This window comes from Triticum dicoccoides, chromosome 3B (genome assembly GCF_002162155.2).
Source record: "Triticum dicoccoides isolate Atlit2015 ecotype Zavitan chromosome 3B, WEW_v2.0, whole genome shotgun sequence".
Classification (NCBI taxonomy): domain Eukaryota; kingdom Viridiplantae; phylum Streptophyta; class Magnoliopsida; order Poales; family Poaceae; genus Triticum; species Triticum dicoccoides.
This window is the reverse complement of record NC_041385.1, coordinates 182,954,029-182,981,862: the sequence shown is the minus strand read 5'-3', so window position 1 is coordinate 182,981,862 and position 27,834 is coordinate 182,954,029. Positions and strand designations below refer to the sequence as shown.

General features: G+C 43.7%; 2 protein-coding genes and 2 long non-coding RNA genes across 4 annotated transcripts; 3 read left to right on the top strand and 1 right to left on the bottom strand.

The window, feature by feature from the left end:
* Positions 1 to 15,706: 15,706 nt before the first annotated feature.
* On the bottom strand, positions 15,707 to 17,657 carry LOC119275451 (peptide-N4-(N-acetyl-beta-glucosaminyl)asparagine amidase A-like). The gene has a single exon (XM_037556301.1). The coding sequence runs from the start codon at positions 17,643 to 17,645 to the stop codon at positions 15,843 to 15,845; it is 1,803 nt and encodes a 600-aa protein (XP_037412198.1). The 5' UTR covers positions 17,646 to 17,657; the 3' UTR covers positions 15,707 to 15,842.
* Positions 17,658 to 18,608: 951 nt separating this feature from the next.
* Positions 18,609 to 19,364, top strand: LOC119279450. The gene is made up of 2 exons (XM_037560683.1): positions 18,609 to 18,749; positions 18,827 to 19,364. Exons 1-2 carry the CDS (start codon positions 18,609 to 18,611, stop codon positions 19,208 to 19,210), a joined length of 525 nt encoding a protein of 174 aa, XP_037416580.1. The 3' UTR covers positions 19,211 to 19,364.
* A 1,294-nt stretch (positions 19,365 to 20,658) lies between these two features.
* On the top strand, positions 20,659 to 21,104 carry LOC119282793. Its single transcript, XR_005138881.1, has 3 exons — positions 20,659 to 20,685; positions 20,772 to 20,924; positions 21,021 to 21,104. It is a non-coding gene; the product is annotated as an uncharacterized LOC119282793 (long non-coding RNA).
* Positions 21,105 to 21,361: 257 nt separating this feature from the next.
* Positions 21,362 to 21,911, top strand: LOC119281095. Its single transcript, XR_005138265.1, has 3 exons — positions 21,362 to 21,545; positions 21,673 to 21,741; positions 21,854 to 21,911. It is a non-coding gene; the product is annotated as an uncharacterized LOC119281095 (long non-coding RNA).
* The last annotated feature ends 5,923 nt before the right edge of the window (positions 21,912 to 27,834 follow it).

Below are 27,834 nucleotides of genomic sequence, written 5' to 3'. Positions count from 1 at the left end.
CAGCCTCCTGTGATTAGGGAGGAAATTGTTCTGCCTGCTGTACCTTATGGGCCTCCTCTACCTCCTGACATGATTTGGAGAAGATCTTTTGAAAGTCTACTACAAGCTCCTATGGTTTTTTCTGTTCCCAAGCAAGTTTCAATGCAGCCTCTGTCGCCTGTTGTTCTGTCTAAGCGAAGCTAGGATTTCACTTTCTCTGACCTGGATTTGCCACGTCTCACTTGGAAGGACCAGGAAGTGGCCAGGCCGGTCGCTAGAGCTCTGTTTGTTGATTCTACACCTGATCAGGCGATTCCGCCTGTGACTGTGGTGACTGCGAGAAGGCCACGACAACCTATGGCGCCAACACCAATTGTTGATACTGCCGTCAGACGTTGCACTAGGAATTCTGTCAAGCGGGATGGTTTCAAGCCCGTTTTCCATGAGCTTGCTATCCAGCCCAAGAAGAAGAAGCCCAGAGTGAAGCCCTTCACGGCCCATGAGACTGAAGAGCAAGCTTCTGAAGAAATCCCCCCGGCGACACCGATTGCGCGGCTTCAGGAAATTGGGAGAGAGTTGGAAATTGATGCCACTCAACTCTCTGTGGATGCACTTATGGTGGACCCACTTGCTTCTGCCTCCGTCGACCCTGATGTTTAGCCTGCTACTGGACTTTTGGGTGTGGCAGGCCCCTAAGCTTGCCGCTTTTATGTTTGATGTCTGTCAGTTATGTCATGAACTTTCTTATGTCTGTGCGGTGGGTCAGACTTTGTACTGTTATTTTGGACATGTGACATTGTGTGTCATATGGGTTATGCTTCCTAGTATATGCTTTAATGAGTAATTCATGTAGAAACTGGAATGTGCTGTGCTGGAATGTTAGAGGTTTGAACTCTGAATCTAGGCAGAGAGTTGTCAGACAGAAAATTGAGGAAAGTCAATGCTCTATAGCCTGCTTGCAAGAAACTAAATGCTCATCTTTTGATTCCAGATCAATCAAAAGTTTCTGCCCTAAGAGATTTGACTCTTTTGCATGCTCCCCTTCAATAGGGGCTTCTGGTGGTATTCTTGTGGTTTGGAATTCAAATGTTTTTATTGGAAATCTAATCGAAGTTCAACAATTTGCTGTTGTGATTAAGTTTACCTCCAGGCAGAATAATGAAAGTTGGACCTTGGTTGTTGTATATGGTCCTTGTCAGGGAGAAGCAAGGGACAATTTTATCAATTGGCTATATAATCTCTGTATCCCCATTGATGAGCACTGGCTATTGCTTGGTGACTTTAATTTCCTTAGGTCAGTGGACAATAGAAACTTACCTGGTGGGGACATAAATGATATGTTCATCTTCAATGAGGTTATTGGACATTTGGGACTACTTGAATTGCCAATTAAAGGTAGATCATACACTTGGTCCAATATGCAGGACATCCCTCTTCTGGAGCAGTTAGACTGGTTCTTCACCTCAGTAGATTGGGTTACTGACTATCCAATGACTGAAGTATTGCCCCTGGCCAGGACTGCCTCTGACCATATCCCTTGTTTAGTCTCAACCAAGACAACCATACCTAAATCAAATCTCTTTAGGTTTGAAAACTATTGGTTGGAACTAGAGGGCTTTATGGATTGTGTGGAATCATCTTGGCTAATCCCATCTAGGAAGACTCACATTACTGCTAGGATTGCTGAGAAGTTTAAGCATCTAAGAGTGTGCCTTAAGAGATGGCAAATGAATGATTCCAAGCTAAAATTGTTGATTAGCAAGTGTAATCATGTGGTCTTCCTTTTAGATGAGCTGGAGGAATGGAGGCCCCTGTTTAGACAGGAGTTCAATTTCAGAAAAATTGTGAAGGTCCATTTGGAAAAGCTTTTGCACCTGCACTGCATGTACTGGAAAAAGAGATGCACTATCAGGTATATTAAGGTTGGGGGTGAGAACACCAAGTTTTTTCATGCCATGGCCACTGAGAGGCACAGGAGAAATTCAATTGCTAATCTTAAATTACCTGATGGCTCTGTGGTCTCTGACCATGATCAAATGGCTGGAATTATTTGGAGCTGTTTTAAGAACAGAATGGGCACTTCTATAGGGATTGTAATGGGTTTTGATTTAGCATCTCTAATAACTCTAGTGGATGGCCTGGATGTGCTTACTAAACCTTTTGAAAAAGAGGAAATGGATGATGTGGTCAAGCATATGCCTGTGGATAAAGCACCTGGACCTGATGGCTTTAATGGTCTATTCTTCAAGAGGTGCTGGCACATTATTTCAAGTGATTTCTATGATCTGGCTCATGCTTTTCATGAGGGGACTGCAATGCTGGACAACATTAATAGTTCTTTCATTACTCTGATACCCAAGAAACTCTCACCGGAGGAAGTGGGAGACTATAGGCCTATTTCTCTCACAAGCATGGGTCTGAAATTCCTTTCTAAGATGACTACCAATAGGTTTCAGAGGATAATCATGAAATGCATTCATAAGAATCAGTATGGTTTAATTAAGAGCAGAACAATCCAGGACTGCATTGGTTGGACCTTTGAGTATCTGCATCAATGCCATCAGTCAAAGAGGCCAATTGTGATTCTCAAATTGGACTTTGAGAAGGCTTTTGACTCTGTTGAGCATGAAGCTATCTTCCAAATCCTAAGGCACAAATGTTTTAATGAAAAGTGGATCCTATGGATGAAGCAGCTACTTGCCACTGGTACTTCTTCTGTCCTCCTGAATGGTGTGCCTGGGAGGAAGTTTATTTGCAAAAAAGGAGTTAGACAGGGGGACCCTGTTTCTCCTCTCCTCTTTGTAATAGCTGCTGATCTTCTGCAAACAGTGATTAATGATATGTTCAGCAAGGGGATCCTAAAGCTACCTATTCCCTGCCATGATCAAGACTACCCTATCATTCAATATGCTGATGATACTCTGATCATCCTCCCTGCTGACAGGCAACAACTTCTAGCACTGAAGGATATGCTGTTGGTGTTCTCTCTGTCCACAGGTCTTGATGTCAACTACCGTAAATCTTTTATCATTCCTATAAATGTTGAAAATGCAGTCATGACAGATCTTGCTTATGCTTTTGGATGCCAAATTGGAAAGATGCCTTTTACTTACCTTGGTTTGCCTGTGGGTACTACAAGGCCGAAGATGGTGGACTTTATGCCTCTTGTGGATTGTATGGAGAGGAGAATGACTGCCAGCTCCTCATTCCTTAATCAAGGTGAGAGACTGCAGTTCTTAAATTCTGCTTTGTCTTCCATGCCAATCTTCTTTATGGGAAGCCTGGCTGTTCCTGCTGGAATCCTCAAGCAGCTGGAAAGAATTCAAAGACAATGTCTGTGGAGAAAAAATAGGGAGGAGCCTGCTCCATCTCTTGCTGCTTGGGATTTGATTTGTAGACCAAAAAACAAGGGTGGTCTTGGTATTTTGAACCTGGGTGTTCAAAATGTGGCTTTGCTTCTCAAGCATGCTAGTAACTTTCTCAACAGGAAAGACCTCCCTTGGGTGTCCTTAATTTGGGATTCATATTATCATGATGGAATGCCCCAAGGAACAACTTCTTGTGGCTCTTTTTGGTGGAAGGATATTTGCAAGGTCTTGCAGAATTTTAGGGACTGCTCATGGGTGCAATTCAATGCTGGGGACACTGCCCTTTTTTTGTCTGATAATTGGAATCTTGGCAATGAAGTTTCTAGCTTGCAGTCTAGATTCCCAAGATTATTCTCTTTTGCCAAGGATCCATGGATTTTGGTCAAGGACATCTTTAATTCAATGGACTTATACCAACACTTCCACCTACCTTTGTCTGCTCAAGCTTTTGATGAGTTAAACTTTATAAGAAATATGTTAGTCTCCCATGGAAGAGATGACACTTGTAAGGATTTATGGTTATGGCAGGGCTTTTCAAAGGTTTACAAACCTAAGCTGTTCTATGGTCATGTTTTTCAGATTGAAACATTCAACCACTTGCTGTGCTGGATCTGGAAATCCTCTTGCACTATCAAGATCAAGGTTTTTGCATGGATGCTCATCATGGACAGACTCAACACTAAGGATATGGTTGATAGAAGGCACTGGCACATGGATGATGGTGTTACTTGTAGGCTATGCCCCCTTCAAGTGAGAGAAACCAGAGACCATCTCTTTTTCAACTACAACTTCAGTGTCAGAGTTTGGAATTATTTGCAGATTGATTGGTCGGCTGGAACTTCAATGTCTGAACTAGTCATCCAGGCAAGGAGAAGTTTTGATAAGCCCTTTTTCACTGAAGTAGTATTTATTGCCTGCTGGAATATCTGGATCATCAGAAATGCCAAGGTGTTCAGAGGTGAGAGGGCAATTTTCAATAAATGGAGAGGAGCTTTCAGGCATGACATAACTCTCATGCAGCATAGAATCAAATCTGGCTACAAGGATGAGTTACTCAAGTGGATTTCTTTCTTGCCACCTTAAGTTTTAGCCTTTTCTTTATTTTGTTTTTCTTCTTTCCTTTCGGTTACCTCTTGTAATCATGTTGTTGTAACTGTTGTCTAGTTTTAATAAAGTTTTGATATGTTGTGGGGGTTTTACCCCACAGTTCACAGTCAAAAAAACCGTGGTTGTCATGGAGGTTTTCAATGTGTCCAAGGCCACATTGAATTCCTCACGGGACACCGTGGTTTCCCCATCACCCGTAGACGAGATCGGATTCACACCGGAGTGCTCCTCCTCCCCATGGTCTACGGTGTCAACCATACTCTTCGGACGGCAAAGTCCTTAATAAAGAGACGAGGCTCTGATACCAATTGAAAGGATCGATATAGTTGACTAGAGGGGGGGGGGGTGAATAGGCAACTAACAATTTTTAGCTTTTCTTTAACAAATTAAACTTTGCATCAAAGTAGGTTGTCTAAATATGCAACTAGGTGAACAACCTATATGATGCAACAACAATAAGTGCACAAGCAAGCAAGGGATACAATACAAAAAGCTTGCACAAGTAAAGGCGTGAGTTAACCAAGAGTTGAGCCGATGGAGTGTTACCGAAGTTCCTTCCTTTTAAAGGGAAGTACGACTCCGTTAGAGCGGTGTGGAGGCACAATTCTCCCCAAGAAGCCACTAGGGCCACCGTATTCTCCTCACGCCCTCACACAATGCGAGATGCCATGATTCCACTATTGGTGCCCTTGAAGGCGGTGACCGAACCTTTACAAACAAGGTTGGGGCTATCTCCACAACTCAATTGGAGGCTCCCAACGACACGACGAAGCTTCACCACAATGGACTATGGCTCCGAGGTGACCTCAACCGTCTAGGGTGCTCAAACACCCAAGAGTAACAAGATCCGCTAGGGATTAGTGGGGGAATCAAATATCTCTTGGTGGAAGTGTAGATCGGGGCCTTCTCAACCTATCCCGAGCAAATCAACAAGTTTGATTGGCTAGGGAGAGAGATCGGGCAAAAATGGAACTTGGAGCAACAATGGAGCTTTTGGGGGAAGAGGTAAGTCAACTTTGGGAAGAAGACCCCTTTATATAGTGGGGGGAACAATCCAACCTTTACCTCCCCAAGAAGCCACACACAGAGCGGTACTACCGCTTGGGCAGGGTGGTACTACCGCTGAGCCAGCGGTACTACCGTTCCCTCCCAGCAGTACTACCGCGCACACGAGGATAGCAAGGACCTGGGCCCAGAGCAGTACTACCGCAGAAGTAAGGGCGGTACTACCGCTTGGAGCGGTACTACCGCCACTACTGCCGCTACTAGTACCGCACAACCCGACACAAAAAACAGAGGTCTCGAGTCGAGGCGGTAGAAGCCCGGACCCTCAACGGTACTACGGCCGAAGACAGCAAGCGGTACTACCGCTTGATGTGCTTCGGCGGTACTACCATTGAGGATCGCGGTACTACCGCTGGAACATGTCAGGGAAGGCAAGGAGAGGAAAGAGAGCTCCAACGATGCGAAAAGGAACAGCGGGTGTGATAAGGATGTGTACGTGTTGATTCCACCCTAGCCTTACCAAAGCGGATCCCCTCTTGATAGTACGGTGACTCCTACGAAACTAGTCCACCAACAGAGAAACGAAGGAGCTACACCCTCTTGAATAAAAACACCGAGGGGAGGGAATCGTCTCATGCCAACGGATGAATCTCTGAAAAACTCAACGCACACGATTAGTCCGCAAAAGCATGGTCATCAATCACCAAAACACCTTGGGGATAAATATGCCCTTACAAGCTTATCTATGAATATTATTTGAATCTTCTCTGAATTCTTATATGGATGATTTGATATCTTTGCAAGTCTCTTTGAATTATCGGTTTGGTTTGGCCAACTAGATTGGTTTTTATTGCACTGGGAGAAGTGCTTAGCTTTGGGTTCAATCTTGCGGCTTTCGTAGTGAGTAGGGCAGCAAGGCACGTATTGTATTGTTGCCATCGAGGATAAAAAGATGGGGTTTTCATCATATTGCTTGAGTTAATTCCTCTACATCATGTCATCTTACTTAATGCATTACTCCGTTCTTTATGAACTTAATACTCTAGATGCATGCTAGATAGCGGTCGATGTGTGGAGTAATAGTAGTAGATGCAGGCAGGAGTCAGTCTACTTGATACGGACGTGATGCCTATATTCATGATCATTGCCTTAGATATCGTCATAACTTTGCGCTTTTCTATCAATTGCTCGGCAGTAATTTGTTCACCCACCATATTATTTTCTATCTTGAGAGAAGCCTCTAGTGAAACCTATGGCCCCTGAGTCTATTTTCCATCATACAAGTTTCCGATCTACAATCTTAGTTTCCAATCTACTATTCTTGCAATCTTATACTTTTTGATCTATAAACCAAAAATACCAAAAATATTTTCTTTATCATTTATCTATCTCTATCAGATCTCACTTTTGCAAGTAACCGTGAAGGGATTGACAATCCCTTTATTGCGTTGGGTGCAAGTTTGTTTGATTGTTTGTGTAGGTATTCGGTGATTTGTGCATTGTCTCCTACTAGATTGATACCTTGGTTCTCAAACTTAGGGAAATACTTATCTCTACTTTGGTGCATCACCCTTTCCTCTTCAAGGGAAAAACCAACGCAAGCTCAAGAAGTAGCAGGAAGAATTTCTGGCGCCGTTGCTGGAGAGATCTACACCAAGTCAAGACATACCAAGTACCCATCATAAACTCTCATCTTTTGCATTACATTATTCGCCATTCGCCTCTCATTTTCCTCTCCCCCACTTCTAAAATGATTTTTGAAAAGATTTGCCTTTTCTTCGCCCCTCTTTCGTTGGTCTTTTTAGCTTGCTTTTTGTGTGCTCGTGTGCTGGATTGCTTGCTTTGTCCCGATGGCTCAAGAGAATACCAAATTGTGTGATTTTTCCAACACCAATAACATTGATTTCACTAGTACTCTGATTGCTCCCGCCACTAGTGCGGAATCTTCTGAAATTAATGCCGCTTTGCTGAATCTGGTTATGAAAAATCAATTTTCTGGCCTTCCTAGTGAAGATGCCGCATCCTATCTAAACAATTTTGTTGATTTGTGTGACATGCAAAGAAAGAATGATGTGGATAATGATATTTTTAAATTGAAGCTATTTCCGTTTTCACTTAGAGATCGTGCTAAAACTTGGTTTTCATATTTGCCTAAAATTAGTATTGATTCATGGAACAAGTGTAAAGGTGCTTTCATCTCTAAGTATTTTCCTCCCGCTAAGATCATCTCCCTTAGGAACAATATTATGAATTTTAAGCAACATGATCACGAACATGTTTCATAATCTTGGGAGATGATGAAATTGATGATACAAAATTGCCCTACTCATGGTTTTAATTTGTGGATGATTATACAAATTTTTTATGCCGGATTGAATTTTGCTTGTAGAAATCTTTTAGATTCATCCGCGGGAGGCACTTTTACGAAAATTACTTTAGGAGAGGCTACTAAACTCCTAGATAATATTATGGTTAATTATTCTCGATGACACACCGAAAGATCTTCCACTAGTAAAAAAGTGCATGCAATTGAAGAAATTAATGTTTTGAGTGAAAAAATGGATGAAATTTTGAAATTATTTGCTAGTAAGAGAGCTTATATTGATCCTAATGATATGTCTTTTTCCACTTTGATTGAGAATAATAATGAATCTATGGATGTGAATTTTGTTGGTAGGAACAATTTTGGTAATACGTATAGAGGTAACTTTAATCCTAGGCCATTTCCTAGTAATCCCTCTAATAATTATGGTAATTCCTACAATAATTCTTATAGAAACTTTAATAAGACGCCCTCTGATTTTGAGATGAGTGTTAAAGAATTTATGAGTTCGCAAAAGAATTTCAATGCTTTGATTAAAGAAAAATATCTCAAGATTGATGATTTGGCTAGGAACATGGATAGAGTTTCTCTTGATGTTGATTCTTTAAAACTTAGATCTATTCCACCCAAGCATGATATTGATGAGTCTTGGAAAGCCATGACAATTTCCATTGATGAGTGTAAAGAAAGAATCGCTAAGATGCGTGCTAAACGAGATTTGTTTGAAAAAGCGTGTTCTTCTAGTTTTCGTGAAATAATGATGAAGATCTTAAAGTGATTGATGTGACTCCTATTGAATCTTTGTTTTCCAATATAAATCTTGATAAAGATGAGACTGGAGACGAGTCAACTTTAGTTAAAAGGCGTCCCAATGATTCAGATTTTTTAGATCTCGATGCAAAAAATAATAAAAGTGGGATTGGAGAGGTCAAAACTTTAAGTAGCAATGAACCCACTCCTTTGGATTTCAAGGAATTTAATTATGATAATTGTTCTTTAATAGATTGTATTTCCTTGTTGCAATCCATGTTGAATTCTCATCATGCTTATAATTAAAACAAAGTTTTTAGTAAACATATCGTTGATGCTATGATGCAATCTTTTGAGGAAAAGCTTGAATTGGAAGTTTCTATCCCTATAAAACTTTATGATGAGTGGGAACCTACTATTAATATTAAGATTAAAAATTATGAGTGCCATGCTTTGTGTGATTTGGGTGCTAGCGTTTCCACAATTTCAAAAACTTTGTGCGATGTGTTATGTTTCCGTGAATTTGACGATTGTTCTTTAAATTTGCATCTTGCGGATTCCACTATTAAAAAACCTATGGGAAGGATTAATGATATTCTCATTGTTGCAAATAGGAATTATGTGCCCGTAGATTTCATTGTTCTTGATATAGATTGCAATCCTACATGTCCTATTATTCTTGGTAGACCTTTCCTTAGAAGAATTGGTACAATAATTGATACGAAAGAAGGAAACATTAGATTTCAATTTCTATTAAGGAAGGGCATGGAACACTTTCCTAGAAAGAAAATTAAATTGCCATATGAATCTATTATGAGAGCTACTTATGGATTGCATACCAATGATGACAATACCTAGATCTATTCGTGTTTTTATGCCTAACTAAGGGCGTTAAACGATAGCGCTGGTTGGAAGGCAACTCAGTTTTATTTTTGTTTTTTTGCTTTTTGTTCCTTTTTTGCTTTGAGTAATCCACCTAGCCTCCAGTTAGATGTGGTTTTGTGTTTTAATTAGTGTTTGTGCCAAGTAAGACCTTTGGGATAGCTTCCGGTGATAGTTGTTCTGATCCTGCTAAAAACAAAAACTTTTGCGCCCAGTAAATAATTTCCTGGATTATATTGAAATGTGATTTTGATCTGATTCTTTTTGCTCTGTATTGGTACACAAATTGCCCAGGTTGTCCTAATATGTCAGAATTGTTTGAGTTACAGAAGTATTCGAGAGTTACAGATTGCTATAGACTGTGTTGTTTTTGACAGATTCTGTTTTAATATGTGTTGTTTGCTTATTTTGATGAATCTATGGGTAGTATCGGGGGGTATGAACCTTGGAAAAGTTGGAATACAGTAGATATTACACCAATATAAATAAAGAATGAGTTCACGACAGTACCATAAAGTGGTGATTTATTTTCTTATACTAACAGAGATTATGAGATCTTCTGCTGAGTTTTGTGTTGTGAAGTTTTCAAGTTTAGGGTAAGGATTTGATGGACTATGGAATAAGGAGTGGCAAGAGCCTAAGCTTGGGGATGCCCAAGGCACCCCAAGGTAATATTCAAGTGCAACCAAGAGCCTAAGATTGGGGATGCCCCGGAAAGCATCCCCTCTTTAGTCTTCGTCTACCGGTAACTTTACTTGAGACTATATTTTTATGCACCACATGATATGTGTTTTGCTTGAAGCGTCTTGTATGCTTTGAGTCTTTGCTTTTTAGTTTGCCACAATCATCCTTGCTGTACACACCTTTTGAGAGGGACACGCATGAATCGTGATTTGTTAGAATACTCTATGTGCTTCACTTATATCTTTTGAGCTAGGCAAGTTTGCTCTAGTACTTCACTTATATCTTTTTAGAGCACGGCGATTGTTTTATTTTATAGAAATTGATGAACTCTCATGCTTCACTTATATTATTTGGAGAGTCTGTAAACAGCATGGTAATTTGCTTTGGTTATAAATTTAGTCCTAATATGATAGGCATCCAAGAGGGATATAATAAAAACTTTCATATAAAGTGCATTGAATACTATGAGAAGTTTGATTCCTAATGATTGTTTTGAGATATGAAGATGATGATATTAGAGTCATGCTAGTGGAGTAATTGTGAATTTGAGTAATACTTGTGTTGAGGTGTGTGATTCTCGTACCATGCACGTATGGTGAACCGTTATGTAACGAAGTTGGAGTATGCAGGTATTTTTGATTGTCATCCTTTGTGTGGAGGTCGGGTCGCGTGATGGTTAACTCCTACCAACCCTTCCCCTAGGTGCATGCGCATAGTGATTGGTTTCGACGACTAATATATTTTTGCAATAAGTATGTGAGTTCTTTATGACTAATGTTGAGTCCATGGATTATACGCACTCTCACCCTTCCACCATTGCTAGCCTCTCTTGTGCCGCACAACTTTCACCGGTACCATACACCCACCATATATCTTCCTCAAAACAGCCACCATACCTACCTATTATGGCATTTCCATAGCCATTCCGAGATATATTGCCATGCAACTTCCCACCGTTCTATTTTTTATGACACGTTTCGTCATTGTCATATTGATTTGCATGATCATGTAGTTGACATCGTATTTGTGGCAAAGCCACCTTTCATAATTCTTTCATACATGTCACTCTTGATTCATTGCACATCTCGGTACACCGCCAGAGGCATTCAATAGAGTCATATTTTGTTCTAAGTATCGAGTTGTAATTCTTGAGTTGTAAGTAAATAGAAGTGTGATGATCATCATTATTAGAGCTTTGTCCTATGTGAGGAAATAAAGAAAAGAGGCCAAAGAAGCCAAATAAAAAAAGAGGCCAAAGAAGCCAAAGAAGAAAAAAAATGAGAGAAAAAGAGAGAAGGGGCAATGTTACTATCCTTTTTCTACACTTGTGCTTCAAAGTAGAACCATGATCTTCATGATAGAGAGTCTCCTATTTTGTCACTTTCATATACTAGTGGGAATTTTTCATTATAGAACTTGGCTTGTACATTCCAATGATGGGCTTCCTCAAATTAACCTAGGTCTTCATGAGCAAGCAAGTTGGATGCACACCCACTTAGTTTTTCTTTTTTAGCTTTGATAAACTTATAACTCTAGTGCATCCGTTGCATGGCAATCCCTACTCACTCACATTGATATCTATTGATGGGCATCTCCATAGCCCGGTTATACGCCTAGTTGATGTGAGACTTTCTCCCTCTTTTTTTTCTTCTCCACAACCACCATTGTACCTATAGTGATATGTCCATGGCTGACGCTCACGTATTGCGTGAAAGTTAAAAAAGTTTGAAAATACTAAAGTATGAAACAATTGCTTGGCTGAAACCGGGGTTGTGCATGATTTGAATATTTTGTGTGATGAAGATGGAGCATTGCCAGACTATATGATTTTGTAGGGATAAGCTTTCTTTGGCCATGTTATTTTTACAAGACATAATTGCCTTATTAGTATGCTTGAAGTATTATTATTTCTATGTCAATATTAAACTTTTGTTTTGAATATTATGGACCTAAATATTCATGCCACAATAAAGAAAATTACATGGATAAATATGTTAGGTAGCATTTCGCATCAAAATTATGTTTTTATCATTTACCTACTCGAGGACGAGCATGAATTAAGCTTGGGGATGCTTGATACGTCTCCAACGTATCTATAATTTTTGATTGTTCCATGCTATTATATTATCTATTTTGGATGATCTATATGCATTAATATGCTATTTTATATTATTTTTGGGACTAACCTATTAACCTAGAGCCTAGTGTCAGTTCCTGTTTTCCCCCTGTTTTTGAGTTTTGCAGAAAAGGGGTACCAAACGGAGTCCAAACGGAATGAAACCTTCGCGATGATTTTTCTTGGACCAGAAGACAACCAGGAGACTTGGAGATGAAGTCAGAAGAGCCACGAGGCGGCCACAAGGACGGAGGGCGCGCCTAGGGGGTAGGGCTCGCCCCCACCCTTGTGGGCCCCTCGTGCACCTCCTAACCTAATTCTTTCGCCTATATATTCTCATATATCCCCAAACCAATAGAGGCATCCACGAAAACACTTTTCCACCACCGCAACCTTCTGTACCCATGAGATCCCATCTAGGGACCATTTCCGGCGTCCTGCCGGAGGGGGATTCGACCATGGAGGGCTTCTACATCAACACCATTGCCCTTCCGATGAAGCGTGAGTAGTTTACCACAGACCTACGGGTCCACAGCTAGTAGCTAGATGACTTCTTCTCTCTCTTTGATTCTCAATACAATGTTCTCCTCGATGTTCTTAGAGACCTATTCGACGTAATACTTTTTTGCGGTGTGTTTGCCGAGATCCGATGAATTGTGGATTTATGATCAGCTTATCTATGAATATTATTTGAATCTTCTCTGAATTCTTATATGCATGATTTGACATCTTTGCAAGTCTCCTCGAACTATTGGTTTGGTTTGGCCAACTAAATTGGTTTTTATTGCAATGGGAGAAGTGCTTAGCTTTGGGTTCAATCTTGCGGTGTCCTTTCCTAGTGACAGTAGGGGCGGCAAGGCACGTATTGTATTGTTGCCATCGAGGATAAAAAGATGGGGTTTTCATCATATTGCTTGAGTTAATTCCTCTACATCATGTCATCTTACTTAATACGTTACTCCGTTCTTTACGAACTTAATACTCTAGATGCATGCTGGATATCGGTCGATTGTGGAGTAATAGTAGTAGATGCAGGTAGGAGTCAGTCTACTTGACACGGACATGATGCATATATTCATGATCATTGCCTTAGATATCGTCATAACATTGCGCTTTTCTATCAATTGCTCAGCAGTAATTTGTTCACCCACCGTATTATTTTCTATCTCGAGAGAAGCCTCTAGTTAAACCTATGGCCCCGGGGTCTATTTTCCATCATATAAATTTCCGATCTACAATCTTAGTTTCCGGTCTACTATTCTTGCAATCTTTTACTTTCCAATCGATAAACCAAAAATACCAAAACTATTTACTTTATCGTTTATCTATCTCCATCAAATCTCACTTTTGCAAGTAACCGCGAAGGGATTGGCTACCCCTTTATCGCGTTGGGGACAAGTTTCTTTGATTGTTTGTGCATGTACTCGGTGATTTGTGCATTGTCTCCTACTGGATTGATACCTTGGTTCTCAAACTGAGGAAAATACTTATACTTTGCTGCATCACCATTTCCTCTCCAAGGGAAAAACCAACACAAGCTCAAGAAGTAGCAAGAACCACGGGGCGGCGGCACTGCGGCCCGACGAGGCGACGCAGTGGCAGCCCGTTCCTCGATCGCTGGAGGGGCGAGCTGAAGGACGCTTTTCACGGGACCTGTGAAGGCGCGCGCAAGCGACGAGCCTGGTCGGTCGCATGACGCTAATGAAGCGGAGCGGTAGACAGGTGATCAATGTGACCACTCAAATTCGGGAACACTGCTCAGCGTGATAAGTACGACCGAACGCGGGAACACGAGCGACCACCATATGCAGCTGCGGACTGACGTAGTAGGAGCATGCAACCGACCCGAACACATACCATATATGAAGGCCGATTGGAAACGTACAACCACATAAGGGCATATGTACAATGGTTGATAAGATACTTTTATTTTAAGTCTTGCATGTAATTTAGAGATGACAAGAAAAATCTCTACAACGGGTCATCTCTTAACCTTATCTTCAATAACTAGTTATTCCTAAAAACATGGTGAGACATATTATGCTAAGAGATTATCTCTTGTCTTCTCTTAAATAAGAGAAGACAAGCCTTTGCTTATGAGGTCCCTCTCCTCCACCTCATCATTTATCCTACTTGGCGCTCCTAAAATAGCACCATTGTACATGCCCTAAGCAGCATGCCTACATGGGACACAACTTGCAACTAAGACCTGTACGGACGTGTGGTCCGGGGCAAGCGGCGGGCCACACTAGAGCCAACAACGCTTGCATGGCACACGGTAGGGGACGTCCAAGGCAGCGCATGCGCTGCCGTTGCACGTCACGTGGTGCATGCACGAAGCTGGGGCAGCCGTGCCGTGGATGAGGTGAAATGGATGCAGATGTCTCGATCAGATCATGGCGGTGACGGCTGGCGGATGCGCGGACGACGGCCTTTTCGGGCCGCCGAGTCAAAGAAGACATCGGTGTAGTCGATGCCAAAGTCGTACCAGAGGCGCGCGGAGGTCGATGACGGTGGCGTACGACGCCAGCCGATCTTAGATCGGAAAACCAAAAAGAAAGCACCGATCAAAACGACCGGCAAGAGAGAAAAAAACCTGGAGCAAGGACTCGGGAAAAGACTCGCTAGGACAGGCGGTCAACACAACCGGCGGATGGACCCTAGGTACGGGCGGCGCGGTCCCCAGCGGCGGTCATGGAGGCCGACCGTCCCGGGGGCGGCGCGTGAGGCGGAGCGGCAGGCAACGGCTAGGGTTGGATCGGTTAGGCTGATACCATGTTAGAAGGGATAGAGGGATTGGTGAAATAGTTGATTGTACTGCTTAAGCCTCGTGGGATACAAAACAAGGCATGACCAAATCCTAGTCTATCATATACTTCCTAATAATCATATACTCAAGAATGAGGTGTCTGATTTCCTTCATAAGAGAAGAGTAGATCGATCAGTTGGGATCTTGCGCCCGAATCAACTCGACGCACGCATATTTTACTCCTATTAGCACCTCCAAAAGGCTGATCATTGATCTTAAGATTGATAAAATCATCATAAGAGCTTCGTTATCAACGAAATATTGCCTCTAACTGAAAGAATACTCCGCCTGTACGAGACACACAACTACCAAACTTCTGGTGTGATCCGTTATGGGCTCGGGTACAACCATGTGGTTCCGCCTGTACGAGACACACAACTGCCAAACTTCTGGTGTGATCCGTCGTGGGCTCGGGTACAACCATGTGGTTCTACCCATTGGTCCCAAAATATGAGAAACCAAAACGATTTTGCTAGAACTCATCTAGCCAAGTTCTAGTTATGTCTCATTCACCTTTATAGCCATTGGATGTGATGCTATAAGACGTGTGTGTGCTGACGTGGGTTGGTACTTCTTTGTATATATTTTTGTTTTTCAGGTGAATGAGACCAAATTATATCTCATCTGATGAGTTCTAGGCACTCCAAGCAAAATCATGGAGGGTGCATCTCGTTTAGTCTTTTATTATTGTTATAACTTCTTTCTGTTTTTCATTTTGGAGATTGTCATTCTGATTATTGTATAGCAGTCGTATAAAGTATGCATCACATTGGCATTGTTTTACACTAGAATAGTCCAGCTGACCATTGGATCGGCTTGTCACGAGCTCGTCCGACGCGCCAAAGCCGGCGATGCCACGGCGCCGACACCGGAAGGAAACGACCCCTTCACGCAAACCTCGTCGGAGCGGTCTGAGACTATGCCATAACCGCTGCTGGCCACGTCCCGGGAGTAGCACCCGTCGGTCGCCTCGTACCTGTAGTTCTGCCTCGTGCCCGACGACACCCCGACCACGTCCCCTTCGTCGTCCACGTCCACGTTCACAGCGCACTCCTGCGCGTTGCTAAGCGACCGAGAGCAGAAGAACCCCGCGCGGCCGGCGGCGACCCTCTCCTCGGCGAACCCCAGCCGGACGTCTCTCGCCACCGTGTACGAGCCGTTGAACGCCTCGTTCACCACGCCCACGAACACGTCGAGCCGGAAGCTCTGTTGCGCCTCTTGCGAGTACGCGATGCCGCCGCGGTCCGTGACGTGCACGCCGGAGTACGCTTCGGTCGTCTGGTTCACCACCTGCTGGCTGTCGCCCTCGACCTCGTTCGTGTTGTCGTAGCTGAGCCTCTGCGTCCACGTTGCCGTGATCTTGCCGTAGGACGGCGTTTGCACCCACCCCGTGGCAGAGATGCGCCGGAACGCCGTCGTGTAGTAGAACTCGGTGCCGGGGCCGTCGGGCCGGAACGCTGTGGTACTGTCCAGCGGTGGCGCGTCGTAGCTGGTGGTGCTCGCTGTCGTCGGCGCTCCCCTGGGGTCCAGCCAGAGGTGTAGGTTGGCGTCGATGAACCACGCGTCCTTGGCGTTGGTCACTGACAGGCCAAACTCGTGCGCCTTGCCGTCCAACAATTTTTCCAAGAAAGGCGTGATCTCGATATCGTAAGACGGGAGATTGAACGAGCCGATCCCCGTGATCGGGCGCCAGAGGAGGGGGTTAATGCCGCCGGTGTAGATGACCGGGAACGGCCAGACGGCGCCGACGAGATCCCCGTCGATGCTGACGGTGACCTCGCGGAAGGGGCCGTTGCTGCCGATCGTGTTGGTGTACCAGAACTCATCGTGGGCGTGGTACGAGAGGTACACCTCGAGGACGGCACGGTAGGCGTTGGTCGGCACGGCGAGGCTCGCTGACCCAACGTCCTCGCCGTTCTGGATCTGGAACCATAGGCCGTCGTTCAAAGGGAGGCTCCGCGAGACGGGGACGATGACGTCGGCGGGACCCAGCCCGGGCTGCGGAGGCTGCGGCGGGTGGCGGAAGTAGAGGTGTAGCGTGAGGTTGGCGTGGTACACGCCGGTGTACTGCTCGTCGACGACATTGCCGAGGTATACGGCGAGGGTGGAGGGGTTGCGGGCGGCGAGGAGGGACGCGTACTTGGTGATATCTTTGGACACGGACCACTCGATGCCGTTTCTTCGTGGCTCAGCCGTGCAGCCGCGGAGGAGCTCGGCGCCGCCGAGCCAGACTCCGAAGATGCGATCGTACTGGACGCCCCGGCAGGCGGCTCGCCACTCAAGAACGGCAAGGGAGATCAGCGAGGCGTGCCCGCCCGCGGCGGCGAGGCACGGCGGCGGGGAGTAGGCGGCCGTGACCGGGGGCTTGGTGTAGGTGTAAGCGAAGGAGTGTGAGAGAAGCACGGTCGAGCATGGGCCGAAGCTGCCCGGCGGTGGCCGGTGCGGCCGGTCCACCTCGAAGAAGGTGGTGGGCTGGTCCGGCGGAGGCGGCGCGCGCTCCTCGATCGCGGCAACTTCGGAGGCTGAGAGACGGAGCTTGTGAAGCGAAGCCATGGAGATCGGAAGGGAAGTGATGGCTAGCAGGAGGAAGAGGAGGAGAACTTGTGCGAAGTGCTCGGCCATGGTCGATCGAGAGTGGAGGGGCATGCAGTGTGCTTGCGCATGGCGCGCTCGTGGAGAATTTAAAAGGTTGAGAGTGGAGTGAGGGAATTTAAAATTTTGGGAAGAGTAGAAGGGAAGCAGAGCATATTTTTTGCAGGGGCCATGTAATGATCTTATTCCCTCCAGGGTTGCATTGCAAGTCTGAGTACAGCGACAGTTAGCCCGATCGATCGATGCAGGGCCGGACGAGGGCGATGAGATTGATCTTGTTTGGATTGCAAGTTTACCTTGCTAGTATATATTCTTTTGACTGTGACCTTACTAATATACTAAAGTTGAGACATTTATCTTAAGACGAAGGGAGTATATTAGATGGATAGATATACCTCGAACTACTCGAACTTGTGATCAGAGCTAATTAGTTCCATGACAAACGGAGTTCTACGCTTCTAACCGTACTGTTCTATAACTGGATAAGAAAATGTGCACATGTTTTATTTGATTGATTTATCTAGCAGAATCACTTCACCTTTATACTTTTCTCACGTGGTACAAATGGTTTGATAAGATATTTAAGACTCGAAAATTCCAAGGAGTGGACGAGCGCGTGCGCTCCTGGAATCGCCAGCCATCGAACGGGGTATGGGGATGCGGGTCTCACGGTTTATTATATTGTTCTACGTTGTACATGTACGGGATACGTACAGGCACGGTATTGCGGTATTGTGTACGACACTAACGGATGTCAAGTGGACGGTCGTTGTACTCTAACTGGAACTGGGGTTATGTACCAGTGGTACGGGAACGAGGATAGAGATGGGCAGCTGTTGCCGTTTACGGTCACCGTCATCGCGGTTGTTGTGTGAGCGGCGAGAGGCAGTGCGGCTCAGCGAGGGCATTTATTAGGCCACCGCCCCACCAGCCCCGTCTCCATCTGCTCATTCCTTCCACCAAAATCAAGAGGAACAACCATAGACAGAGCTCATGGCGAACGTCAATCAAGTTGCAGATCCGGTCGCGCTGCCTTTAGTTCCTTGCCCGGACTGTGGAAAGCAGGTGGTGACGTTCGTGGCGAGGCGCGGCCAGTTCGAGGGTGAGAGGTTCTACAAGTGCCGCAATCACAATGTAAGCGGATCTTGCTTCTATGAGTTCTTGATCCTCTCCGTTGTTCACGTCTTATTAGATTTGTCTATCAATGGCAGCCGGGAAGAGGAGGATGCGATTTCTACAGGTGGCAAGAAGCATATGCGGGACACCTGGCTGGGCTTGGACCGGCGGCACCTCCGCTGGCGCAAGTCAATCCAGGCGAAAATGAGGTAGTTCCAGCAATTGAAGGTGGTCAGATGCAGCCGGCGGACGGCGCGGCGGGGCAGCAGAACAGGGCACCGGATGGATCGCAGCTGCCGTCGGCGGCAAGTGGCGTTGCTGGATCTCATATCCGAGCGGGGGATGTTGGTCGACGTCAGATCTCCTTCACTCTCAATGCCGCATCTATCAATCTTGTGGTGTCTCTTGGGAATATGGACATCTGCATCTGCATCCTTGTACTGCTAGTGTGTTCCACGATGATGCGTGCGTTTGATTAGATGGATCTAAGAACACTAAGGTTATGTAGTAGATGAGCTAGCTCAGCGAACATCATGGGCTAATTAGCTTTAGATTAGTATGTGGGGGAAGGAATCTGTGATGGCTCGTGGAGATTTTGGATGCATGTTTGGGTGACTGGATGCCTAGTGCTAATGAATTTTCGTTTTTGAGCTAATCATGATCAGTCTATTACTGTTTTTTACAACACCTGCTTGCTGAATTCCTCGCATGTTGCCCACGTGGCAGGGGTGGGTGGTGGTTGGGGGGCAGCATTCTAAATGGAGAGAGCCTGGCATGCCTTCATTTCTAAAATGCATTCATCAGTCAAGTGAGAGCGTGTCTTTCCCCGTAGCTCACCAACTCCCCACTGCCGCCCGCTCACCACATTCAAACCCCCGTCACCCCCCCCTCTCAACCAGCCACCTCTTCATATAGGCACACTCTCCACTGCGGGGTTAATCATTGAATCCCCACCGCTGCGTGAAGGTATATCGTAGCCAGCAGAGGAGAACTGGGCAGAGCAGGATCTAGAGGTGGGAAGGAGGAAGCTGTCGGCGTGCTGATCTGCATTCTGTTTGAAAGCGGGTACGTATGATCTAAACTTGTGTATGCTTTTTGCGAGTCATCCTATACACCTAGGTCTGAGAAGTGAATGGTTTCTTATTGATGAGATTTCCACGCTGTTTGTTCTGTAGTTTGGGTACTGGATGGAAGAAGAGGTTGAAAATCAGCATGGCTTGCCATTCGGAAGGCAGGGGGGCCCAAGGATTCAGTTTATGCTGTCCAGCGGTTATCAGATGATTTGGAGGATCAGATTGCATTGACTTCACGGCTGTCAGTTAAGCATGTCGTCGAGGTTGTAAAAAAGTTTGATGACTACAAGAGGTGGCTTGTGGCTGAGATTGGGTTTGAAGGTATGCTGAATCTTCCATTGTTGGGAAAGCTAGATCTGAAAATGAGTGCATGGGTTATGAGGAAGGCGAAGGTGAAGACGCGCACAATAGTTATTGACAAGGATCGGGTGATTATGTTTACTCCAGAGGATTTTCACAAAATTTTTGGAGTTCCTTGTGGCAACCGGGCTGTCCGTGGAAGGGATGGTGAAATCAAGACAGCAGCAGTTGAGTTTATGAAGCAGACAATTGGGATGAATGCATCACCTGCTCACAATCTGAAGGCTGCGGAAGATTTTTTGTGTAGAGAGATATCAGAGGAGTCGAGCAAGATTGAGAAGGATTGTTTCCAGATTTCGTTTGTTATATTTGTAATGGGTTATGTCCTGTCACCGGGAACGAAATACGAGCACATGACAATTGATTTCTGGGGTGCACTGGCCAATCCAGAACTGATATCACAATTCAATTGGTGCGAGTATGCTGTTGACAATCTAATGGCAGGTGTGATGAAGTTGCAGAGTGAATATCACAACAAGGCACAAACAGTTCATCTTACTGGATGCCATTTGTTCTTTCAGGTATGTGTGAAGGTATACTCAGAGAAAACTATTAGAAAATGTTTCCCTTTTGTTGATGCAGAAGAAATTGTTTGTGGTGTGATTAGATTTTCGTGCTGGACAACATTGACCTTGGGATATTCAACATGGAGCACTCTGTATTTCCGCGTGTGCAGTGTTTTCAACAGAAAAAACTTAACCAGATGATCATCATGGCTCGGTGCACGCAGCGGGGCATGATAACCTATGTCCCAGGAGCTGTAAGGCCTTTATAACTTATCCAGGCTTGTTAGTTTTTATGCACATGCGGGTTATTTTCAATAGAAAATGTGATTCATTTTTTTGTATGTTTGCAGTTGCGTCCTCCAGATTCGGTTTGCTATATTCGGGTCATTGCGTCGAGCCCAGTGTACAGAGACAGTAGATTAATGGAGTCCTCATCAAAGCATCCAGTTTCGAGGATGTTTGTTACACCAAACATTCACGGATTGAAGGGTGGCTCACATGACAGCACAGCTGCAAAAAACTTTTTTTCTAATCCTATGTCTGCCACCCGTTCAATAGGACCAAGTGATTTTAGCAAGCATCTTAGAGAAATTTGCAAAGATGACCCTGTATGTTTGGGTGTTGTTTTTCTTCTTATTTTTTGCATGCACGAGTTATGCATTAGTATGATGTTTTGGGGTTGCAGGTACTGGAAGAGTTGAGCCTAATGTTGAAGCAGCACAATGCAAAGTGCACGCTGAGCACGACATTGCTGCGCAACCAACTTCAGCATGACATGCTTTGCTTTGCTGAGAAAATGGTTGCATTCGTGAAGGATCGTTGTAGATGTTGTGCGGAAAAAGGATTGTCCAAGTGCATCACCATCAACAATGATGGTACGAATATCACATGAGCTATAAACTTAGTTATTCATGCTTGGTGTAACGAACGTGTAATCGGTCTTTTTTCAATTTGGTGTTGCGGTTCATAACGGGCGTCTTACCTTGATACGTATGTGTATAGGTGAAGATGGCACTTCACTGAGACGAGTGTTTGAAGGTGCCCGAAAACTCGATATGTCTGATGATGAAGGTAGGAGCTAGTTATATTTATATGTTTTTTTCTATGTTTTGTAAGTAGCAGCTGATTTGTTCATTTTATCTGAATCGATGACCATTTGTCCCCATGTATGTGTTCTTTTCAGGGCCAAGCGATGCAAGAGATGAGGAAAACCAACATAGAACGAAAAGGGTTTGCATGGAACAAAGTGCAAGCAAAGGAGGTATGTTATTTTTACAGTGGATTGTAAAGATGTAGTAAGTACACGGTGTGTCCACAGGTTTAATATTTATGTGTGCTGAGTTTCTATGTTATTATATTCGTTCTGGAACAGGGGTGGCACATTGGGAGGATGAAGATGATGCTCCTGTGTATAATAATCCTGTCATGGAGAAACAATCAATCACGGAGAACAAGATGTTTGCGGACAGAATCGTGGTTTATGCACAGACTATTGCTGAAATGGTTAAGTCCCTTTATGATAATGATGATGTAGAGGAATCAAATGTTGTTCTTTTTAACTCAGTTGATGCAAAGTTACCAAGGCGTAAGTATGCAATGTCCGCAAGTTTCTGTGCTGATCCATGGACACAAGGATGTCTCCCGCAGCCTCCTCCGATTCCACTGACAAATAAGTTCAATGAATGGATAGAAGGTGACAAAGATTTTGACCTCACCAGGTAATTTTAAATGACGCAGAGATGCAAATTTGTATGAAATTTAGGTTACGTAGTTCAATACATTCAAGCTGGAGGGGCTTTATGCATGTCTCACACGAGTCATGGTTTTATGGCAGTGTTTGGTTCTTGCATACGGTGCCAAGGATTTTGAGGGTAAATGGTGTATGTGTTGAGCAGCAGTTAGTGGGATCAAACGCTCTTGACCATGAGGTTGCTACTCTTGTGTTGCGGAGGTTTCATCAGCTTGATACAGGGGTTGGAGGAGTATCCAGATATATGTTGTGGAGGGAGGTTCTTGAACCAGATTTTGCGGCGAGCCCATGTTTCAGCTTATATGTTTACTTTGTTGTTTCATGTTTATCAACAGTACATATCTTCCTGTGGAATTCTAATTGTTTTCCACAACAGACGCACGCGCTTGCAGGGGAGAAAGTCATGTACCTCAAATCTGTTCAGCGCATGCTTGCATGTGCGATTCATGATATCATGGCGTGTAGGATGGTAAGATAGTGTGACTGCTGCAAGGATTTGCTTTTGTCAATATTCCTGATTTTGACTTGTTTTTCATACTTGCAATTTTTTGCCCCTGTTGTACTCGATCAAGGATGGGCTGCTTACATGTGGGACATGATGAGGAAGGAAATTCATGTGCTTGATCCTCTTTGTTGCCAAGTTGCAGGTGTAGCCCAGCGTCATATCATGCATGAGGAAGCAGTTTCACAGATCCACGGTGCATTATTCTCCTGCTTGAATGAGTACTTTGCAAAGTGGCACTGCACATCTGAAAAATGGAAACGGAAGTTTCCAAAGATAACCAATGATATTTTCTCAAGGTAATTGGGAAATGTGGATATTGAATTTATTTATCATTGCAGAGAAGCCCTCATGCATAGATCATGTGGAAATCACGCTACTTGTGTTTACTACCAGGGATGAGTCTGGAATTTGCATGATGCATGCTATTAGGAACTACAATGGAGTGAAGATGATGTGTCCACTAACGAAGGTATTTCTGATAATCATTATTAGTTTCATTTTGCGAATGCCTTGGTTGTGACGTTTTTCTCGTTAGAAGTTCGATATGGGCTTGATTTGTCAAATATGCAGACTAATATTGTGAGTTTTCGGAAAGTGGTCGCATTCGAGGTCTTCCGTTTACGCGACGAGCATGGGGTTTTAGTGGCTGACAATGTACTGCGTGTTGCTTTTGACGAACCCGAGGAATGACGTGGATGAAATTGATATGGGGTAATCAAGTTTTTAGAGTTATAGCGAGTAAGGAGACTAGAGGGGGTCAAGCTGATTCAGGAGATGATGGAACCATGTACGCTACATCCATGAAATGTATGATGGATATATGTATTGTCTTAATCTAGTATGTTACAAATGAATCAGCGAAATGAATGGTTAAAGGTTTCAGCAGTTGTAGGAAAAAAGGCAAAAAATTTGCGAGTTATTATATCTGGGTAGAGGCACACAACATTTTTGTTTGGATTCATTTGCTTTTTGTGGCATGGGATGGAGTTGATGTCCGTGTTAACTTAAAAAACCAAAAACTTTTTTCAGTCTAAAAATACCGGTGTGACAGAATGTGGACTGGCGTCGCGAATGATGTATGTTGGGTTCAAAATGCGTTTTATTGCCCTTATTTCATTATCTCATATAGCAGGCAGTGGAATACTTTAGTTTTGCAACAAGGTTTTCAATATTGTAATGGGATAATTTTACGATGTAACATTAGTTATGAGAGAGTGTTTGAGTGTTTCAGTACTGTCTGAATGATGATCACAAGGTCTGACTCCTCTTGTGGGATTCTAACACACCGGGGCATAGAATTTTGTTTACAGACTGTTACACTTTTGTTTGAAGTGCATACATGTTTAAGGAAACACAAGCTACATGGTTTTTTTTACCAACTGGTTCTGAGATGAATGGCGGGGCAATGAGTGTTGTCTGATGCTGATGTGGTCATGGGATACGGGATGGATATTGTTGGATTTGGTTGGTTGATGAATGCGTTGTCTGTGTAATTATTGTTGCCAATTACCTGATTGTACTTTCTATACAAATATAAAAAAATGGTTTATCATATTGCAGTTACGAGCGCCATATCAACCCGTCGTTTGATTTTCATTACCAGGGTAGGAAACGTTCTGATTGTGCTCATTGGGGAGTTTTTGATGTGTTAGATTGTGACAGAAAGCAAATTTGGTTTGCTTCTTTGTAACATACTCTTATTCAGGGTTTCTGTTTGTGTGGGCGTCAATACGAAGGGAAACCTTTTCTTCTTGCAGATTACAACTCCAAAAGAAACCATACGTTATTTCATCAGATATATACATGTTTTCAATGACTGTTTTTTTCTCCACTGGGTGCTGTTACATTATTTTTTTTGATTAATTTTACAGCGAACAGGTATTGCCCGAAGGGATTATAAATATGGAAGGTGCAATGATAAATTCAGGTAAGCACACAATCTTTGCAAGCAACATGATGATATAACTCAGAGCATGAAAGTGCATACTAGTAGGCGTAGGTCTCATAATACATAGACACATTAGATAGGCGACAGTCACACCTAGGTCCACAGCATAATTAGTCTAAAAGTCTTGACTTGGCTCGCAAATACGATAGATAATAACTATTACATAAGGGTTGGTACGCGTGCGGTCACACTGACCGACATCTTCATGGTTTCCATAAGTAAAGAAGATGCGCGTCGATAGATTCACTTATTTCATGCTCCGTTTCTGCTAAACGAAGTGTTGGATCACCATCCAAGTGAGTCTAGATCTGGACACCCCCATAGATGTTGGACGAGAATTGTGCTCCATTGCCATCAATGTGCAGAATCTCATATGCCATCTGCATCTTCATGTATCCAATCAAAGCCTGTGGGAAAACACAAGTTGGTGGTAATCAAGTGTGTGTGGCATGGATATATGTTTAAATTTAGTCTACCACATTATTTGAGAACTCACCGGCGTTGGTTTTATGCATAGCTTGGAACCATCATGTTCCTTGAGGTAGTGTAGAATGTAGAAGCCGCTTTCAGAACTGTAGATTGAGCAAGTAGCGATCAATAGGGCATAAAAGTTATAAAATTTTGATTTTTCTACAAGTCGTGCTGGGTTAACTTACACACTGCAGTTTTCATGCATGTTGTAGCTATACTTGTAGGTCCATGGTGATGTAGGGAAATGCCAATCTGGGTAGCATTCATGAAGGCAACTGAAGAGGGATCGCAGGATCTTTGTGCTGCTCTCTTTGTGCTTATCTTCAAGCGAACCCGGGGGAGAGGTTGTAAGTGTTGGATCCATTATACGTATAGTTTTGGCAATGATGTCGACATCGTAAAGACACCATCCTTTTGCAATTTCCACTACTACTGAAAACTGCTAGATCAAGACAAGGGGAGATAGTTTCAGTGAGGTCATTATACATAGTATTCTGATGCAGAAGGCAGCATAAGAAGTAGGGAGTTTATATGCATTTTGTTTTTTGATCTACCTTTGTGCACTGCTTCAGGTTGTAGTTGTGGCTTTCTTTTGCAAACATCCAGTGCACACTTTTCATTGCATCTTTCCTGCTGGTGCAAAGGGCTGTGTCCTGTAGAAATCATGGACAGCAGGACAATCAGAACTCACGGAAGCATGATAATTCATCAAGGCAGAAAGCAGTTGTATGTGATGATTCAAATGTGGAAGGAAGGTGCGCTATTACGTACCGAAAAGGTCGGATCCAAGATTGCCCTAAATTGTGGATCTCCATCTGGGTACAACTTGTTGCACTTAATCTTGAAAACTCTGACTGCGGCGGACATGCCGTCCCTTTTAATCCCATGCCCTGTTCCAAAGTTCCTCACAATGGCATGACCAGTCAGCTCGAGGCGATAGGGCTGATGATGGGAAACACACGTTCTGCACAAAACATGGAACATGTTTACTCAACACAGCAGGCACAGCCAGAGGAGGTGAATGAATTAGTTTCTTTTTGAACGGATGGGACACGAGACATAACCTGCGAAGCTCACGTGATCTCAAGCTTTGTATTTTATCGTAGGTTGTGTAGACAGCATATGCATCAGGCTCATCTATTGATATCCTTACAAATTGTCCTCTTGCATCTTCCTGCTCTTTTGACGTTGAATCAAATACTACAGCACAGATCAAGTTGCAAGGTGTCAGGCCAGGGTGGGATACGTGCGGTATGATATTACATGCTACCAAATTGATGAAGCGAAATGCATCAAGGTTTTTTTAACGGTGAATATTGCTTTTCCGTCAAATGGAGAAAAGTTCGGATGTAGGGGATGAGCAAACCTTCTGTGATTGGAGCCAAGGGCTTGCTGCTGGATGAAATTAGATCTGCCTGCCATGATTGAATAAACTGGCATGGTGTTCGATCATTGCTGTGTCCTGCAACTGTATATTCATAAAAAAAATCAGCCATACTGTTTGCAAGGTGTTAATCATGATTGTATCAGCATTGCAAAAATTTTGGAATTTTTAGTAATGATACCTGATGCCAGCAAGTCCATGCCAGACAAGTCAGCATCCACACCGTATGATGGACTTGTATCCCATTTTGGATTAGTTGGTGTTATCGATTTAGAGCAATTGTAAAAGAATTACACAGAATGTGGAGGTTAAGAGTCAATGCGTGCATATGTGGAAACACACAATGTATAAGACATTAGTTATTGTTATGGTTAGATGATTGACCTAATTTTTTGCTTGCCAATTTCAAAAGAAGAGGGCTTGTGATTTCTTCATCAGCTGATACTATGGTGGTTATACTCGTCGCAGAACACAGTGCATTCTGATCACCTGAACCCAACAATCACAGAACAGAAGATATGTATGTGGTTAGCCCAAAAAAAGTGGTGTTTCATGTATATCTGAGAAAGCACGACAGAAATGATTTTTGTTGTGGCACCTGAAGTTTGTTCTCTAGAAATTGTTGCACTGGATTTCAGGGGGCGGCGACGACGGCTGTACGCCTTCACAGCTACTTCTGTCTTATCGGAATTGCCAAAGCTTTTATCTGCAAGCAGAGTAAGCACGTTGAGCAAATAGTGAGGAAGCTTTTACATATGGGTTTGGACGATACACTACGTCAGTTTCACGAGAAAGGCGCTCACCAAGATGTGATGTTCTGCTGGCCTGAAAATTGAATGTGGCAGTGACAGATTGGATTGATGCGGGTGTTGGGCCTTCTTGAGCTCTGTTTTGTTTCATGATAACAGATAGTTGCTCTGTTCTTGGTTTCTTGTAATCCAATTTTCTTGCAACCTCCGAGCGTGATCGCTTTTTTTTTTCCATCCGAGTGGGTCTCTCATGTCATTACTGAAGCTGTGGGTACGTATGTGGAAGGGTGTACGTGGGCATTTGGGTGACGGATGTTGGTTTGGATCAGCTTCAAGCTTATCTGACAAATTTCCAGA

Bases quoted from the DNA above. Each gene is read 5' to 3' on its own strand.
- LOC119275451 (XM_037556301.1), bottom strand. From the start codon at position 17,645: ATGGCCGAGCACTTCGCACAAGTTCTCCTCCTCTTCCTCCTGCTAGCC.
- LOC119279450 (XM_037560683.1), top strand. From the start codon at position 18,609: ATGGCGAACGTCAATCAAGTTGCAGATCCGGTCGCGCTGCCTTTAGTT. The intron at 18,750-18,826 runs GTAAGCGGATCT...TATCAATGGCAG, and splicing joins ACAAGTGCCGCAATCACAAT to CCGGGAAGAGGAGGATGCGA.